Source organism: Papilio polytes, unplaced genomic scaffold (assembly GCF_000836215.1).
Source record: "Papilio polytes unplaced genomic scaffold, Ppol_1.0 DF824270.1, whole genome shotgun sequence".
NCBI classification, from domain to species: domain Eukaryota; kingdom Metazoa; phylum Arthropoda; class Insecta; order Lepidoptera; family Papilionidae; genus Papilio; species Papilio polytes.
The window spans coordinates 2,749,604-2,767,769 of NW_013524934.1; the positions used below are offsets into that span (position 1 = coordinate 2,749,604).

The 18,166-nt window shown below is 32.6% G+C and overlaps 2 protein-coding genes across 2 annotated transcripts in view; both read left to right on the forward strand.

Moving 5' to 3' along the window:
• The window catches only part of LOC106104635 (Down syndrome cell adhesion molecule-like protein Dscam2), a 178,432-nt gene that overhangs the window by 22,600 nt on the left and 137,666 nt on the right, over positions 1-18,166 (forward strand). The window contains exon 2 of the mRNA XM_013284736.1: positions 15,426-15,576. The gene's annotated coding sequence lies outside the window, so the exon portion shown is untranslated. The remainder of the gene's footprint in view (positions 1-15,425; positions 15,577-18,166) is intronic.
• LOC106104642 (juvenile hormone epoxide hydrolase-like) lies at positions 4,511-7,576 on the forward strand. The gene is made up of 7 exons (XM_013284749.1): positions 4,511-4,675; positions 4,842-5,024; positions 5,480-5,728; positions 5,810-5,956; positions 6,205-6,550; positions 6,674-6,902; positions 7,346-7,576. The coding sequence occupies exons 1-7, from the start codon at positions 4,586-4,588 to the stop codon at positions 7,557-7,559; spliced, it is 1,458 nt and encodes a 485-aa protein (XP_013140203.1). The 5' UTR covers positions 4,511-4,585; the 3' UTR covers positions 7,560-7,576.

Sequence of the window (18,166 nt, forward strand, 5' to 3'; positions counted from 1 at the left end):
ACTTTTTACGGCATTGATCGAAATTTTGAAGAAATTGTTGTTAATTTCGATTGATTTTTTGACCGACTTTCCAAAAGAAGGAGGTACTCAATTCGTCTGTATGTTTTTTTATGTGTGTTACGGCATAACTCCGCCGCTAGTGGTCCGATTTTGATAATTTGTTTTTTATCCGAAAGGTATTGCATGCAGGTGGGTCCCATTTTTTTTGGTTGATTTTTGTGTCAATCTAATCATTTAATATTTCATACACATAACAACATAATACATAATACATCGGATCCATAATTTACCTTTTTGCCTAAACATTAAGTTAAGAAAGTAGCAATAATTTTTAGTCGTGTGTATGAAAAAATTCAAAGTTTATTTCTAAAGTAAATAAATTCTTCATCTATATTTGTATATAAATTCTCAAAGTGTACACGATTTACATAATGTTGTTACGCAAAATTAATGCTAAAGTTACAAGACGGCCGGCGATATTTGCAATTCAAATGGAAGTCTCATACAGTTGAACATTATGGCCTATTAGCCTACCAAATACTTGACAACTTTTATATTCACTGCCCTTGATGTTTGAATACCCTAATTAAGTATTCTTTTAACTTTTATTAAGGAGATATTTAGGTTGTTTTACTGTCTTGAAATTAAGTTATGTTAATTTGAAGAATGTAAACTCGTGTGCCAACCCCAGAATGAGGTAGACTGAGAGATTAAAGTTTTTTTTTAATTTTAACCTAGAAATAAAAGTATCGTTTTAAAATTACAAACATCGTAACTTTGACTTAAGTCCAAAATTTAGTTGCAAATAAATTAACACAAGAATAAGGTGTTTTAAATCTATCCTCCACTCTCGTAACAATATGTTTGGTTAAAACTTAAAAGAAGAAGAGTATTATTTCTTCTTAACCTTGCCGTAATTATTTATTAAAACACTTTTGCTCGTGTAAGGAAGTTTATAATGAATATTGAAGAAACTCCAGCAGGTGTGCGTATAACCTTTTATCTGAATTGAAGCGCCCCAAGACTTTAATCATACGACGAAGAAAAATTGACATGTTCGTAGGTAAATTAGCTGAAATGTACAAGGAATATTTAAAATGAAATATATTTAAACACGCTGCTATCGTGCGGCTTCATCTTCATCCGCATGGAATTATAAAAACTTTATTTTATTGTTAGCGTTAGTCAAATTCTCAATTGCAAATGTTCAAAATTACCGTTACCATAATAACTGTGCTTCCTTAATATTGGCAGCTTGTAGGTTATAGTCCCTTTCTCACATGAAGGTTTTTATTCCAATTTATTTACCCCCTAAGTTTAATGTCGTGGAAATATAAAGCCTAAAGCGTGTCTCAAGTATAGGGCTTTTTATTAAAGAAATAATTATTCAGAAATATGCTGTGATTGCTGACATCCTACATCACAAAGTATTTACTGTTTATTACATTAGTATAGATATAGAAGTGTAGGAAGCAACGAAGTTGTGCAGAATCAGTTAATTTGTTAAGATGATTCTAACCGTGAAATTTTATTGCCAAAATTCAACGTATTGTTGTCTCGGTTGTTCTTAAAGACAATGAGAGGGACAAAAGTAGAAGTGCTCCAATAGTGGAAAAGTCCAATTTTCTCTTGTCTTTTTACTATTAACTTTTGTTAAGCTATTAGTTGAAAATTACCAGTCTATTTGGAAGTAGCGAAAATCTTTTATTTGTAAAAATATTTCTTTTAATATTGAACAATCCAGCGATGTAAATTTTTATTCCCGGTCCCTGTCTACATCCCTAAATGTCTGGATATAAACTGCAGACTCCTGAACGATTCAATTCAGATAAAAGGTTTCATGCACAGCTGGCTTCTTTGCAAATTTACGATGTTACTATCAAGTGTGCGGGAGGCTTTTTGTGGGGTTTTAAGATTTTGTTTTCCCGAATAAATGTGTAGAACTGCCATCTATTGGATATAATTGGCAACACAAATGTTATAGGCTTGAGTTATTGCCAGCAATGAGCCTTTTTGTTGTCATTTAATTAATAGAATTGAACCCATTATAATGAGACTTAATCATATAAATGTTTTATATGCGAAAGTTACCATGAATGGATGGATGTGTTAGCGATTTAGCTTAAACGGCTGAACGGATCTCCAAGAAATTTGGCACAGGTTTAGAGCATAGTCTGGAAGAACATATGAGCTACGTTTTATCCCGGGAATAGTTACGGTTCCCGTGGGATTCATTAATTTAGTTTTTTAATGTTTACTCGATCATTCTGCAACGGTTCAACATATGTTATTGAAATTTGGCACAGATATAAAACAAAGTCTGCAATACACATGGGATAAGGTGCATCTCCGAGAAATGTCCGGATCCCGAGGAATACGTAGCTTTTTGTTATTTCTATAGTTCGTATGTTTTCTAATACCACGCGGACGAAGTCGCAGGCAACAGTTCGTGTTAAATAAAACAATAGAAGCCGTTATCGTAATAAAACAGTTTTTAGTTATTAAAAAAATCGTTGTAGCCCTGTTTAGTAATGTAAATGTGAGTAATACAATTTTTTTCTATGTTTTTGGAAGCGAAAATGTACGGTATGATTGAAAAATATCACATTGATATTCCAGTCCAATTCTCGTTTAATATTCTGAAGTATGTTATATCAGATATCGCGTTACGAATGCAGATAGAAAAAATGGATGTCATTTATTCTGCGAACGAAACGAAGATTGAGATAAAACATTTCTTGAAGTAAGTTTTTTAAACATATAAGATTTGTGGGATTTAGTTAATTTTAGTGTATTATTGAACCTTAATTTAATTATTAATTTATTGCTAACTCTGTAACAATTAATTTCAATATATTTTGTACTGCTGTTGCTCGCAACTTCGCCCGTGTGGTATTGAAAAATAATAAAAAATCTAGCCCATGTTACTAACAGATAAATTACCTTCCTAATGGTGTAATTTTTTAAATTTGTCCAGTAGTTTTTAGGTTATTTCAATACGTACAGAAAACAAATCTTTTCTCTTTATAATATTAGTATAGTATGGGCGTCACAGCCATGTTATGCTTTAATAAAATATAACTAGTATTCTTTACCTCTCATGTTTTCTTCAAATTTGCACAGAATAACCTTACCAATAATACCGTTTTTCCATGTATCCACGCTCGCCACTACCAATATGGCCGTCGTGTCGTCGAGCCAATACATCAACCTTATTTTGACATCTGACTACTGTCTGATTATTAACATAACAAGTAGAATTCCTACATTTTAAAACCATGACATAAATATTTAAATAATGTGTTGGATCACAATTACAAAGTTTATATTGTTATTTGAAATAAAAACAAATGGTACTGATTTATAGCACAGACTAAATAACCTTCAAGAATACAGAATACATCAAAACAGTTGAAAAGCTAACAGTAGATCGTATGTAATGAAAATTAAAGACTGTCTTAAGCTTGTTAGGAGGACGTAGAATTCGCTATATTTTACTAGCCTGTTTTTTAACTGAACTAGAAACGGTTTTCCAGTTTTACTGAAGTTTATACAAAAGTTGAGCGCAAAAAACCAGAAAAAACATTGTCAAACTAGAAAAAGTATTTACTCATCCGAGTTGCGCTTGTTTTACAATGTACGTGTTTTATTCAGACTTTGAGCGAAGAGTGCTTTGTTACCGTCACCATGTAGACTGAATGACCTAGAAACCGACGTATTAAACCTCAATGTGAACGTGTAACAAATTAGTGATTTTTTTTATATAAAACTAGCTGTCACTCGCGACTTCATCTGCGTCAAATTGAAAAATAATAAGACATAGCCTATGTTACTCATAACGTAGCTTTTTAATGGAGAAAGTAATCGGTCCTGTAGTTATCTTACTAATATTATGAATGCGAAAGTTTAGATGGATGGATGGATGGATGGATAGATGAATGGATGGATGGATGTATGTTAGCGTTTGTAGCCTAAACGGCTGAACGGATCTCCATGAAATTTGGCACAGGTTTAGAGCATAGTCTGGAAGAACACATAGGCTACTTTTTATCCCTGGAATAGTTACGGTTCCCATGGGATATTGAAATAACTCAAACACTACACTTTCAGAAATTATTTCACCATTACAAAAATACGTTATCAATCATTAAAATGTATCTTTTAAATTATTCTTTAATTCTACGCAGACAAAGTCGCGAGCAACAGCAGTAGTAACACATAACCCGTTTATTTACAAAGAGGTGAAACTTTCTTATACGTTTCAATGACAATTTTAACTTACTTATGGGATACTATCGAGTGATTTTCAAAGATTTGTGTTTCCTTGTGTACGGGGCTCAGATGACACCTTATCAGAATGTTTACTGATATCTTGGTTGTGTATTAAAAAATCAACGTACAATTTAATCCCTAAATAGTAAGATAAGATAGTTACAATCCAATCCATAATAAACACATTGATTTTTTAACAGTTTTTTTATGATAAGATTGTAAATATTCTTGATTGTAGTTTAATTTAGACATTGGGAGCGGCAAGTTGTTTTGTAATATATGTGTTGAAAGTTTACTAAAATTAATTTATGAAATGGCGAAGAAAAGTAAAGCGCAAAAGAAGCAAGCTAGTTCTGTTATTGAACAAAAAGTAGTTCAAGAAAGAAGTAAAGGTTCTAACAATGTGAGTAATATTCAATTTAATTGAATTCTTTTATTTGTAGTGTTACCTTTTTAACTATTTTGATATATTTCTGTATTCTTAAGTAATTATATTGTATTGAGTAATTAACGATTTACTTGTTTTAATTTTCTATGAATGCTTTTTAAATAATTTATTTAAATTTCAGGTCTGTTTACTAATAACATCTGTTATAGTAGTTCTCGTTGGTCTGGCTTGTTTACAACTTTATGTCAAAGTGATCGCAGTGCCAGATCTACCGGAGATAGATTTGAACGAATCGTGGGGACCTAACACGACCAAATCAAAAGATACATCTATAAGACCATTTAGAGTCGTATACATTGATTCTGTAAGTATAGCATTAATAAATTAAATCAAACTGGAGTAAGTGGAAATAGAAGCTGTTTTAATAAAGTGGAGTATCGACCAGAAATGCATGTTTTTCAAAGTTTAAGAGGAAGTTTGTGAGTAGCCCAGTGGATCAGAAATTAAGGAGTAAAAGGTGAGCATGGTATGATTATGAGGAGGGACGAATCGTATGTAACAAGAAGAATTAAGTTATGAGTGTGGTACACCGCTAGAGGTAGACCTAGAAATAGATGGATGTATTGCGTGAAAGGTGACATGATCAAGAAGGGTGTTATGACTGAGATGACAGATGATAGAGTTTTGAAGGACGAAAACCCGGTGCGCCGGGAATAGAATAAGGTAGGGGATATGATGGTGACTTTTCAAAGAGCAATGAAATGTACAAATAATTACAGATCTCAATTCAAATCTTTACATGACTGTTAAAATTTACAGATGCAAGAAGGTCTTCGTAGATTATTCGACAGCTTCCGCAGGCGTCCCAAGTTGAAAAGTTTAACAGAAAACTCGAGCTATGGCGTACACTCTGACGCATTTGGACAATTCTTCGCGCAATGGCAGTTTAAATATCCTTTCAGAGATCGTGTGAGATACCTCAATAAGTACGATCACTTCAAAACGTATGTTCAAGGATTGGATATTCATTTTGTACATGTGAAGCCTAAAGTTGCTGGAAATGTTAAGGTAAATAGAATAAAGTGTTTTAAAAGAAGTAAAAGGGACCATGTTATACAAAAAACGATGTGATTAACATTTTTCTTTCAGGTCTTACCGATTTTACTTATTCATGGATGGCCAAGTACTTTCAAGGACTTTTATGATGTGATACCAATTTTAACTACACCGAGACCAGGATATGATTTCGTATTTGAAGTCATCGTTCCCAGTTTGCCTGGATATGTTTACTCGCAGGTATGTCTTAGTATATTTTGAACATCATCATCTGCTAATACTAGTATGAATCTATATTCTCCATGTTATGTAACTTGTTTTCACCCGCGACTCAAGAAAATAAAACAAAAGTGAGTCGCCTATGTGTTCTTTTAGACTATCCTTTACGTCTATACCAAATTTCATCGATATTCGTTTAGCCGGTTACAAACTCTAACATCCATCCATCATAACTTTCGCATTTATAATATTAGTATGATAATTTTCAGGCTACACAAAAACGTGGATTAGCACCAGCTCAAATAGCTGTAATCCTTAGAAACCTGATGAAGAAGATTGGTCATGAGAAATTCTTCATTCAAGCTGGTGATCTTGGTCATGTTATTGGATCTCACATGGCGACGCTATTCCCTGAACAAGTGCTCGGCTTCCATACGAATACACCAATTAATCCTTCCAAATTGGCCAATTTGATTTGGCTGCTTGGATCAGTTTGGCCAACATTGGTAGCTGGTGATCTGGCAGATAAAATGTATCCGATGAGCGAGAAATTGAGTTATTATTTGGAAGAATCTGGTTATATGCACTTACAGGGTACCAAACCTGATACCATAGGTAAGTTTTTAATAAAAAAAACAAATGATATCAATTTCTTCTAGTTTATTAGTGGTTAACTTTTCACTTTTCAGTAGTGGTTTTGATGATTTTCAGTTAAATAAATTGACTATTTTTAATCAGGTTACGTCCTCCAAGATTCTCCTGTTGGTCTGGCAGCGTACATGCTGGATAGATATATGGCGTTCTCAAACTCTTCGTTCAAGAATACAGAAGAAGGTGGCTTAGACAATATATCCTCTTTTGATATGCTGGACAATGTGATGCTGTACTGGATTACCGGCTCGATGACGTCAGCTATGAGACTGTACAAAGAGAGCTTTGGAAGTGAGACGGAATTGATACTGGCCAGGTAATTATTTGAGTTTTTTTTTTAATACAATTCAATGCACAATGGTCTGCCATTTGTTTATTTAACTGCTTCTTTAACCGAAACACATGACCGAGGGTAATTAAATAGACGTGTGGTTTTCTTGATGATTTTCTGTTTTATTTTATTCTTAAAGCATGATATAGTTTTAGTGATACAAAAAGAATTATGTATCTGTTTTAGTTAAGATGATTGTAAATAGGAATGTTGAGCTACATGCATAGATGTTTGTTAGTCTACCGCTTAAACGGATAACCGGATCTCGATGAAATTTGTCATAGATGTTGAGAACAAAATAACAAGATCAAAAATGTTACTTACTTTTTTAAATTTAAGAGTCGCACGCGATAGCTAGTTGTTCATATCTTATATTAGTTTACCATAGAATAATATTGATAGAATAGAATTTTTGTTTTCTATTTCAGAATTCCAACACGTGTACCTACTTGGGCTCTGAGATTAAAATACGAATTGTTCTACCAACCGGATTGGCTTATCAAATTTAAATATCCTTCCCTACTTGGTACTACCTCTTTGGACGATGGAGGACATTTTGCCGCTCTAGAAAAACCTAAAGAATTAGCAGCTGATGTGTTCAAGGCTGTGAAAAGTTTTCTAGAATATTATAAAAAGAAATAAATCCAGTTCTAATGACACTTTTCTATTAATTTGTTTATATCTTTATGCAGTAGTGAATAATTAAGGGATGTAGGTTGATAAGCTTTGCTTCAAAAAAATTGAAATTTTTATATGCCTTCAGTTTAAAAGAAAAATTACGAATTCGTCAATTTCAAGTATTCGTAGTAGAAACCAAAGACAAGTTTCTGAACATACCTAAATTAGACATTTATACAGGTGACTGTATTTTCGTGTTTAGAATTGCATTTAAAGTTGGATTAATCCCAACCTTCACCGCGCTCTGTTGTCGTGGGGACAGATGATAATTAATTCCGTTAAGGAATAAAATAAGTTCTAAAAGTCCCCTTCATCGTCCACTCGTCGCAAAAAGTGGGACTGATGAAACTATGTATTCTCACCTGTCCCCGCGTGGGGACAAGGCGGGGTGACGTTTGGGATATAATTCTCAAAATTAAGAGTTGAATATCGGATGTATTTATACAATGGATGAAACAGTTAAGTTTCCATTTACGTCATTATCAATATTTAAAGCAAGAGAGTTGCGACAAAGCAGTTGTAGATCGTTAAATGAATTCAAAGCGTTTAAACTCGCGCTGGAATGCTTTTGAATTACTTAAATTGCTTTTCTCGATTCCTATAGCTTTCCCTACCAACGTTTCTTTTGTTTGTCTCAATACTGGAAAATAGACAGACTTTTTAATACAGATTAGATCTAATTAGTGCTAATCATATACCACTTAGATCTTACTTTTATAACTAATAATATAAATGCGAAAGTTTTGATGGATGTTTGCAAGAGTTTGTAACCTAAAGGGCTGAACGGATCTAGATGATATTTGGCATTGACGTAGAGGATTGTTTGGAAGAACACATCACTATTCACTTTTGTTTTTTAATTCAACGCGGATAAAGTCACTGGCGAAAGCTAGTAGTTTTATGAATATCAAGCTATTTTTGGAATACTAATGTTTTGTACATCAGTATTTTAGAAGTTCTTCGCAAGGTAAATTTTTACTCCTGTGAAATGTTTTATAATTATACTTATACAGTAGGTTTCCACTGTTACATTGATTTAAATTTACAACAATTTTATCTATTGTGTTGCGACTTTTCTTGGTGCGGAGTAAAATTTATTTTTTTGACAGAATCTATACTCTATACTATATGCTATCTATCTATATCTTTACTATTATAATAAAGCGTAACACACACTTCTTTGTTGCCTAAGATGTCAGCAATTACGACATATTTTTTTAATAAATCTTTTTTTACTAAAAAGCCCTACACATACGTCACGCTTTAGGCTATATATTTTCACGTCATTAAACTTAGGGGGTAAATATTTTTGATAAAATCCCTAATGTGGGAAAGAGACCATAAGTTGCTGCCAACATCAAGAAGCAAGAATGTCAAGTTTTGTCATGTCATGTCATTTTGACATTTGCAATTGATAATTTGACACATGTAAACAATAAAATAATTTAATGCTGATGCATAAAACTACAGAACATTCTTTGCTATAAACTACCTTTGTAGTTAGTCTGTGGAGATTTTATAAAACGATTCAGTGGTTAAGCTTGGTGTTTAAGTGCTACGGAGGACGTAAATTACTATCTTAAATCTGTTGAACGTTTCCGTTCGCTTCAGCTCTCTTGTTGATTCTTCGAATTTAATGGACAGATGGAAATGTTTTAAATTGTTTCTGAGAACGGTACTTTCTAACGATTTTTACTTTTTGAGTTCTTGTATTTACTGATTTTAGTTGAGAGGAGGTTGTGGCATCTATAGATTCTTACATCTACTAGCTTTTGCCCGCGACTCCGTACGCGTGGAATTAAATAAACAAAAGCCTATGTGTGCCAAACTATCTTTTAGGTCTATGCCAAATTTCACCGAGATCCGTTCTGCCGTTTAGGCTGCAAACTCTAACAAACATCTATCCATCCATCCATCTAAACTTTGGCATTTGTAATAACGTCGGAATCGGGTGTCCTTGATTTTCTGTAACATTGCCTAAGCGATTGTCTTTATCTAAAATATTATCTGCAATGAATTGCTATTGAGCAAGGCGTGTGTTTTATGCACTGTCTTGGAATTTCTTATGAGAAATTTTAATTTAAAATAACCAATTTGTGCTTAGAGTCCTTTAAAAAGTGTTGGTCTTAGTTTTAAAATTTGAATTCAATAGTTAAGAAAATGTATTGGAATTAAAGGAATACCAGCTTTTGCCCGCGACTCTGTCCGCGTGGAAATAAATATTTAGCATATGTCTTCTTCCAGACTATTCTCCACTTCTTTGTTAAATTTTAGTGAAATCCGTTCAGTAGCTTAGACTACAAACTCTAACAAATATCGCTCTAACCATCTAAACTTTTGCTTTATTTTAAGCTAGATTTGTAGCATTTTTATTATTGTAGTTACTAAACAATCCAAAAAACTTTTTGATATCCAAATTTTTTTTGTTCAATTTAACTTAGGTTTCCATTGTTGTTACTTGTAAACATACATCTCATTCTCTTTGTAAAAACAATGTTGTTTTAATACAAGTCTTACGGAAGCGAAAAGCTGCAATTAAATAGATTTGTGACGTCGCAACACGACACGTGACGTCACAAAAGCCGGTACGATTTATCAGAAAGTAGGCTGCGCTAATTACGCATTGTTCGATATTCATCAGAGGTTTTCTTTACGGAACAAATTGAAAAAAAAAAAACTTTTCTTCAGTATTAATTAAAAACAAAAGAAATACAGTAGATTGAACAACGAGATTGTGGAATTAATGAATGTGTATGGTAACACTGTTGTATACTGTCAGGTGGCATTCCAGTAGGGCAGTGCGAGCCACCTACGGGATAAGTCGTCACCAGCATACAGTATAAATGGCATACATTTTAATCTAACTAGATTACTAATTACTATACTAACATTATACAGAGGAAAGATTTTTATTTTGCTATGTAATGAAGAGGTCTAAAAATTACTTGGCCGATTTCAAAAAATTTCACCATTAGAAAGGTAATTTTTCTATAAGTAACATAGGCTATATTTTTACATTTCTTTATTTTTGTATTTCACGCGAATGGAGTCGCGGGCAAAACCTAGTATTTAATGAAGTTATAAAAATATACCACTTAGGTATCTACTTTACAATTGGACATAACTCACGGTAGTAACCCTAAGGGGTAGACATATTATGGATCTCCATTTGACGTGGATCTCACATCCTCACGCTTCTATATCATGCACATCGGTTGGTGTTTTTAATGCGGGCAGTATTTCATCAATACTAGCTGTTGCTCGCGACTTTGTCTGCGTGTAAAAAAAAAGTAAAAGATAGCCTATGTTACTCAGTGATGCCGTAGTTTTAAAATGGGAAAATAATCGAAATCGATCCAGTAGTTTTCGAGTCATTTCAATACATAAAAAAATACGCTTTCCTCTTTATAATATTAGTATAGATAGTAAATGGAAAGTTGGTCTACATATAAATGTGATATCCAATTAAATATATTTAATATTCCAAAGTTAGTAAAGTAAGTTATTAATCATAAACTTGGTCTCACAAATCTGGTTGTGATTTCTTTAAATCATATTTCAAAGCATCAAGTTATTAATGGTGGGTAGTTTATCTTCTGCGAAGAATGAAAAGTATAGGAAAGCTACGGATTTTATTCTGATTTATTATCCTTGTTCTATATTTAGTTAACTAGGAAAAACTAAACTTAGTTTCATTGATAAAAATAAAAAAATAAAACGCTATTAACCCAGAAAAAAACAAAACAAAATTTACAGAACTTGTAAAAAAAAATTTAAAAAAAAGTTAATTTTAGGCCAAGAGGAGATCAGCTCAGCTGATGCGGCCTCCATCTTGTCTTGAAGCCCACACTGGTTTTCAGTATACACTACACTTTGCCTATCTAGATAATTATATTAACTCTTTTCATGTTTTCATTTTTTGTCTTGTAAAGTTACTTTTATTATATCTCTCTGCTCTCTCCTCCGTCTGCGTGAAATTAAAAAACAAAAGTAAGTAGCCTATGTGTTCTTCCAGACTATGCTCTACATCTATGCCAAATTTAATCGATATCCGTTCAGTAGTTATCCCTTCGTTTCTTTATAAAAAGAAAGATATGAAAATGCGATTTTCCATAGTATTATAGTTGGGACAATCCAGTAAATAACATTAACAGCGGGCGAACACCTGACTAAACTATCGCATAACTGTTGTCGATTGTCGATTGTTTCGCAGCCAATTCAACTGTTTAGTTGCCCAACTGTAGATCGAGTAATGTGCTCACCTCCATAAGCTTATAGGAATCAAAGAGAGACTAAACAGTTGTGCGATATATTAGTAAAAGTGTAGCGCGCTCTTAAGATTAAATTCGTATAGGTATTTTCTTGCCAAGTTGACTTTCAATTATTTCTCCACTACACATTGCTCGTTCATTTTCTTTTTGCCCTACTAACTCGTAACCAATAAATCGGATCGAGGCGTTAAGAGCTTTAATTGCTTTCTCACAATCCAATCGTTTCCGTGATGGAATAACAACAAAGCGAGCCGTACTAACGGAATTAACAAAAGGATTTACACTGATTTTGTAGAACGTAAGACGGAGATCGGAAATCTCTGAATTAAGAATGCCTTTTTAAATTAATTGTTTTTTTTTGTACAATAAATTGGAAATTAAACTGAAAGATTTTATTATTCGCGTGTATGTGATTTTGTTCAACTCTTTCTAATGTTTTCATGATTTTTTTTTAAATAACAACGAGCAAGCGGCCACCTGAATCCACAGAAGTGGAAAGCGACCGCTGCCTATAAACATCCGCAATTGCAGATGCGTTGCCTAACCTTAATTGACGGAGGAGGAGACGCACATAAAGAGAACATTTCCCCTTCCTATGCGTCTCCTCCACCGTCAAATCCACTTTTCTTTCTCATCTTTTACTATTAAGAAAAGGGTAAAAAGGGAAAGGGACTTTAATTAGGCCTCCGGCACTACACTCATCAGACGAAACGTGGAATTGCTTCCAATTCACGCTTGTTTTCTGTGTGGTCGTGGTATTGCACCGGGCGAGCCGACCCATTCGTGCGAAGATGTTAAAGCGGGCTCTACCACAAGTAAAGCAATTTGTTACATTTAGTCATTTTCTTTTTTTAAATTAAGGTTAGTTTATTACTGTTCAATTATTACGACTATAATTAATTAATCGCTCACATGTGTTCAGTATTATGTCGTAAATCATTATTATTAGTAAGGAGCAAATAGACATATGATAGGAGCAGCTGTGCATGTATTTGAACTAACATAATTTAATAATGTAATTATTTGATCAAACGAATGTTTGATTTGACAAATGCGAGCGTCAGTTTCCATTGTTAAATAAATGTCGAGTGCTTGACGTGATTTTTTAACGCTGGGTTCCAGAAATATGCTGTTTATTAACGGTTTCTCAACATTAGTAATAATAAAAGATACCATATGTTAGTCACTGAGAAACTATATTTTTAATTATGAAAGGTTTGTACAATCAGTCCAGTAGTTTTTACGTGAATAAAATACATACAAAAATACAAATCTTACCTCTTTATTATTAGTATAGACTATTTGAATTTCAATTAATCTTAAAGTATTGAAGTTCTATTTAAAAAGGTAAAAATCTTTGATAGCAAATTTTAATATGTTTATTTTCAATTGTTTTTAATCTTGGTATTAGAAGAGTTTTTAAATACCAAGAGATTTTGATGCAAAGTATAAGATACGAGTCGGTTGGTAGGAACTATGACAAACTCTATAGTAAGTTTGAACAAGATGGCGGCATACGTCGGTGCAGTTAATTATTCTTGTATCACAACATCCTGTTCATTATAATGAGTCAAGAGAAGCACTGAAACTCATCTCTCATTAATCTAAGAAAACATGTCGTTTTGTTAGATGACTTTGTTTATTTTGCTACTAGCTGTCCCCGTGCGACTTCATCCGCATGAAATTATGAAAATTTTATTTTATTGTTTACATTTGTCAAATTATCAATTACAAATGTCAAAATGACATGACATGATGACAACCTTGCTTCCTTGATGTTGGCAGCAACTTTGGTATCTTTCCCACATTTGGGTTTTTATCCAAAATATTTACCCCCTAAGTTTAATGGCGTTAATAAATAGCCTAAAGCATGACGTACGTGTAGGGCTTTTTATTAAAAAAGGAATTAAATATTCAAAAATATGCTATAATTGCTGACATTAGGCAACAAAGAATTGTGTGTTTACGCTTTACTATAGATGAAAGTTTTAGCGGAAGTTTCCGCTTTATAAACTGTACGTCTAATACTAAAATCGTTCTTACTTGTTGTTATCGCGTTATAGTATGTAGTTATAATAATATTTATAAAGAGGAATGCTTTGTATTTTTGTATTGAAATAACTCAAAATCTACTGGGACGATTTCAAAAATGCTTTCGCCATTATGAAGCTATGTTATCAGTGAGTAACATGTATGCAATGTTTTTTTTATTATTTTTATATTTCACACGGGCGAATTCGCGTAAAACATCTAGTAGTGTATATATTTCGTGAACCTGATGTACATACGTACGTTGACTGCCGATGTACGAATAATTGTAAAAATATTTGTCTGTTTGTGTTCTAACTACGTTTGTTTCTAAGTTATCTTATAAACTATACTACATTGATGTATTCGGTAATATACATAGATTGCTTTTTATTGCATTTAACGCTGACGAAAGTCGCAAGCAAGCGGTAGTATTAATATCTTTGTGAAAGAGTAAATAATTAAAATAAATTTCAAACAATAGTAATTTGACTTCGTGAATAACAAGTACAAGTTATCTTGTTTACAACTCACTGCGAACTTGTTCTTACACTTGGGAAACCGTTGCAGCTTAAACTTTGAAGTTTATGCTTGAATGCAAGTTATATCAAGTTGTAAGTTGCGGTGACGGGCAACAGCTTGTAGTTAGAATGGATCTGAAATTAAAAATGCTTTTATCTATACTATTATAATAAAGCGTAAACACACACTTCTTTGTTGCCTAAGATGTCAGCAATCACAGCATATTTTTGGATAATCCTTTTTTTAATAAATAGCCCTACACTTACGTCACGCTTTAGGCTATATATTTTCACGCCATTAAATTTAGGGGGTAAATATTTTGGTTAAAAACCCTAATGTGGGAAAGAGACCATAAGTTGCTGCCAACATCAAGGAAGCAAGATTGCCAAGTTTTGTCTTATGTCATTTTGACATTTGGAATTGACAATTTGACACATGTAAACAATGAAATAATTTTATGCTGATAAAATCGCACAGGAACAGCTAGTACAAAATAAATTAAATGGTGTAAAACGTCTATCTACACTTCTATCATACGTCATACTAATATTATAAATACGAAAGTTTAGATGGATGGATGTTTGTTATAGATTGTAGTCTAAACGGCTGAACGGATTTTGTTGAAATTTTGGTATAGATGCAGATGGTAGTCTGGAAGAACACATAGGCTACTCATTTTTTTAAAGTTCTACGCGGACGATGTCGCGTGCGAAAGCTGGTATGTCTGTTGATTATATTGGTATTACGACATTTAATTAAATATACATATAAGAAGGCGAGAACGAATTTAAAATTTAATCTTTTATGAAACTCCACGACTATAGTTCTGGCCGGCAATATAAATATAAAAAAAAAAACAAAATGCCATACTGTAAAATTTAGATATTCGTAATATTTTGCTGTGTTTTTTTAATTTGTTTTATTCTGATTAAGCAAAAACCAACATAATGAACGTAATATTTTATCCCTGGCTTACATTTATAGAATTAATATTGTTCATTTTTCACAGTCAGCGTCTCCGTTGTGGCGAGACGAAATTAAGAAAGGAAGCAAGTTAAGCCGAGAAGATTATGGAGATTTTGTGCAAATTGATTAAAAAAATGCAAAATACAGATAATGAAGTAGTAAAGAATGAAGAAAATGAAGTTAACAGAATAAAGGTATTTAATATTGATTAAGGAATTTAAAAATAGGGAACTATAGTTTGTTTAAATAAGATAGATTAGTTTGATAAATGACGCATATGAAGTATAGAATTCAATTTGTACGAAGGCAAATGCCGTACTTAATAGACAGTATCGTAGTGACGAAACAAACACGCAGCGAACAATTGTGAACTATCGATATTCGGTTTAAATAATTATCGAACTCAACTAAAATTATTATTTTCTTATTAACTAATATAGCGGACAATCCTAGTATAAATTATAGTGTAGAGAATTTAGCGATGACAGAAGTAATAGCGAAATCCAATTCAATTACGTACGGCTGTAGTAGTAATAAATATTTATTTTATCTAATTACTAGCTGTTCCCATGCGATTTCATCCGCATGAAATTATGAAAATTTTATTTTATTGTTTCCATGTGTCAAATTCTCAATTGCAAATGTCAAAATGACATGACATAGTGACAAACCATGACAACCTAGCTTCCTTGATGTTGGTAGCAACTTATGGTCTCTTTCCCACATTAGGGTTTTTATCCAAAATATTTAACCCCTAAGTTTAATGGCGTGAAATATAAAGCCTAAAGCGTGACGTAAGTGTAGGGCATTTTATTAAAAAAAATAATTATTTAAAATATGCTGTAATTGCTGACATCTTAGACAACAAAGAAGTGTGTGTTTACGCTTAATTATAATAGTATAGATTTGTAATGGTTCTGCAGATCATTATTAATTTGAGAAAACAGTGTTTTTTTTTTAATTCATAAGTTATAACTATGAATCTATCGATTCCAACTTTTATAAGAATAAAAATTGAAAATCGATAAGATTCATGACTGATTTTACACAACCATCCCTACTAAATTTCAAATGAATTATCAAACTAATATATCTTATTTAAACAAACTATAGTTTAATTTAGTCGTAAAACTCGTAATGTAAACATTGTTTTATCACTACGATTCACAATTCGTTTGTGGTGAAAATGTACCGATTTGTGAGGAGAAAAAGGATTTGACTTTTTAAAACTTTTATCTGAACTTAACAGCGGTTTGGTGCTTTAATATTTTTATTCGGACTAAAATGGAATTTAACAAAAACTTTTACACAATTATTATCTATAAAATTGTACTGATTGCTTCGTCGGAAACCTTCAAAGCGACCGCGAGACGACGAACTTTCTTTGCAAAATAATTTCTTGACACGAATATTATAAAGAGAAAAGATTTGTATTTTTGTATGTATTGAAATAACTCAAAAACTACTTGGCCGATTTTGAAAATTCTTTCACAGTTAGAAAGGTAATTTATCTGTGAGTAACATAGGCTGCTTTTTTATTTTGAATATTACGCGGATGAAGTCGCGAGCATCAGCTAGTATCAAATATATGTATTTAGTAATTAGTAACACATCTAAAGTCACACAAGATAGGAGTACATAACAGACATTGCAATACTTTAAGTATTCTATACAACCTTACAGAGTTTAATGGTTTGTTTAAACAGTCTCTTAGGGCCTGTCCCACAATTCTTGTCAGTCAGATAACAATCCAACGTATAAAACATCTGTTGGAATTATTGAATTTTGGTACTCTATCTGACAGTGACGTCACTTTTAAGATATCTCAACCAATCAGCCAGTGGTAGGACAGGTCTTAAGTATAGATTTTTCAAATATATAAGGAATCTTTAGTGATCACTTTACACTAGCTACAACAGTTCGTGTCAATAAGCGCCTTGAAATGCAAAGCGGAAACAGGTAAATAACATCACAGAAGCAATCACCTGCAATCGAATTCTTTATCGAGTTAAATTTGTCGCGTCTGTGATTTGGTCGCTGTTCTTTTTTTAACATTTGTCGGCTTGCGGCGGGACCTTATTTCCCTCAGGAAAATGTTATTACAATGTAATTAATTGTCTATTGCATTTTAATAAATCTTTGTGTCGTAAGATGCTAGCAATCTCAGCATATTTTTGAGTAATTCTTTCTTTAATTGATTGGATTGGCGGGATTACAGGATTAGCTCCTGCAGCACAGGAGAGCGTAGTGCAGAAGCCGACGCTCTTATGAAATGTATATTTCCAAAAGTGAAGTAATAAACCATTTACTTATTTATTTAATAAAAAGACCTACACTTACCACACACTTTAGGCTATATATTTTCACGCTATTAAACGTAGGGGGTAGATAAATTGACACAAATCTACATGTGGAAAAGGGACCATAAACTACAAGCTGTCAATATTAAGAAAGCAAGGTTATTATGGTAACGGTAAATTTGACATTTGCAATTGAAAATTTGACAAAAGTTTTCATAATTTCATGCGGATGAAGCCGCCTTGAACAGCTAGTTAGGTTATATAATTATGGTAGTCAGAGAGCTCATTACGATTTCTTTTTAGAGCATTACTAACTGTACTTTTTAACGTTGATCTTAGATTTTATAGTAGTTTTAGGAATTATATTATTCCTACATTTGCGTAAATGTCAGTATGAGAGAATTTGTATCGTTATTCTGTTGAATTGTAGCGTTATTAAACCACGAACATTTCACGTATGTTCTGAATTCCGGTTGTATTAAAT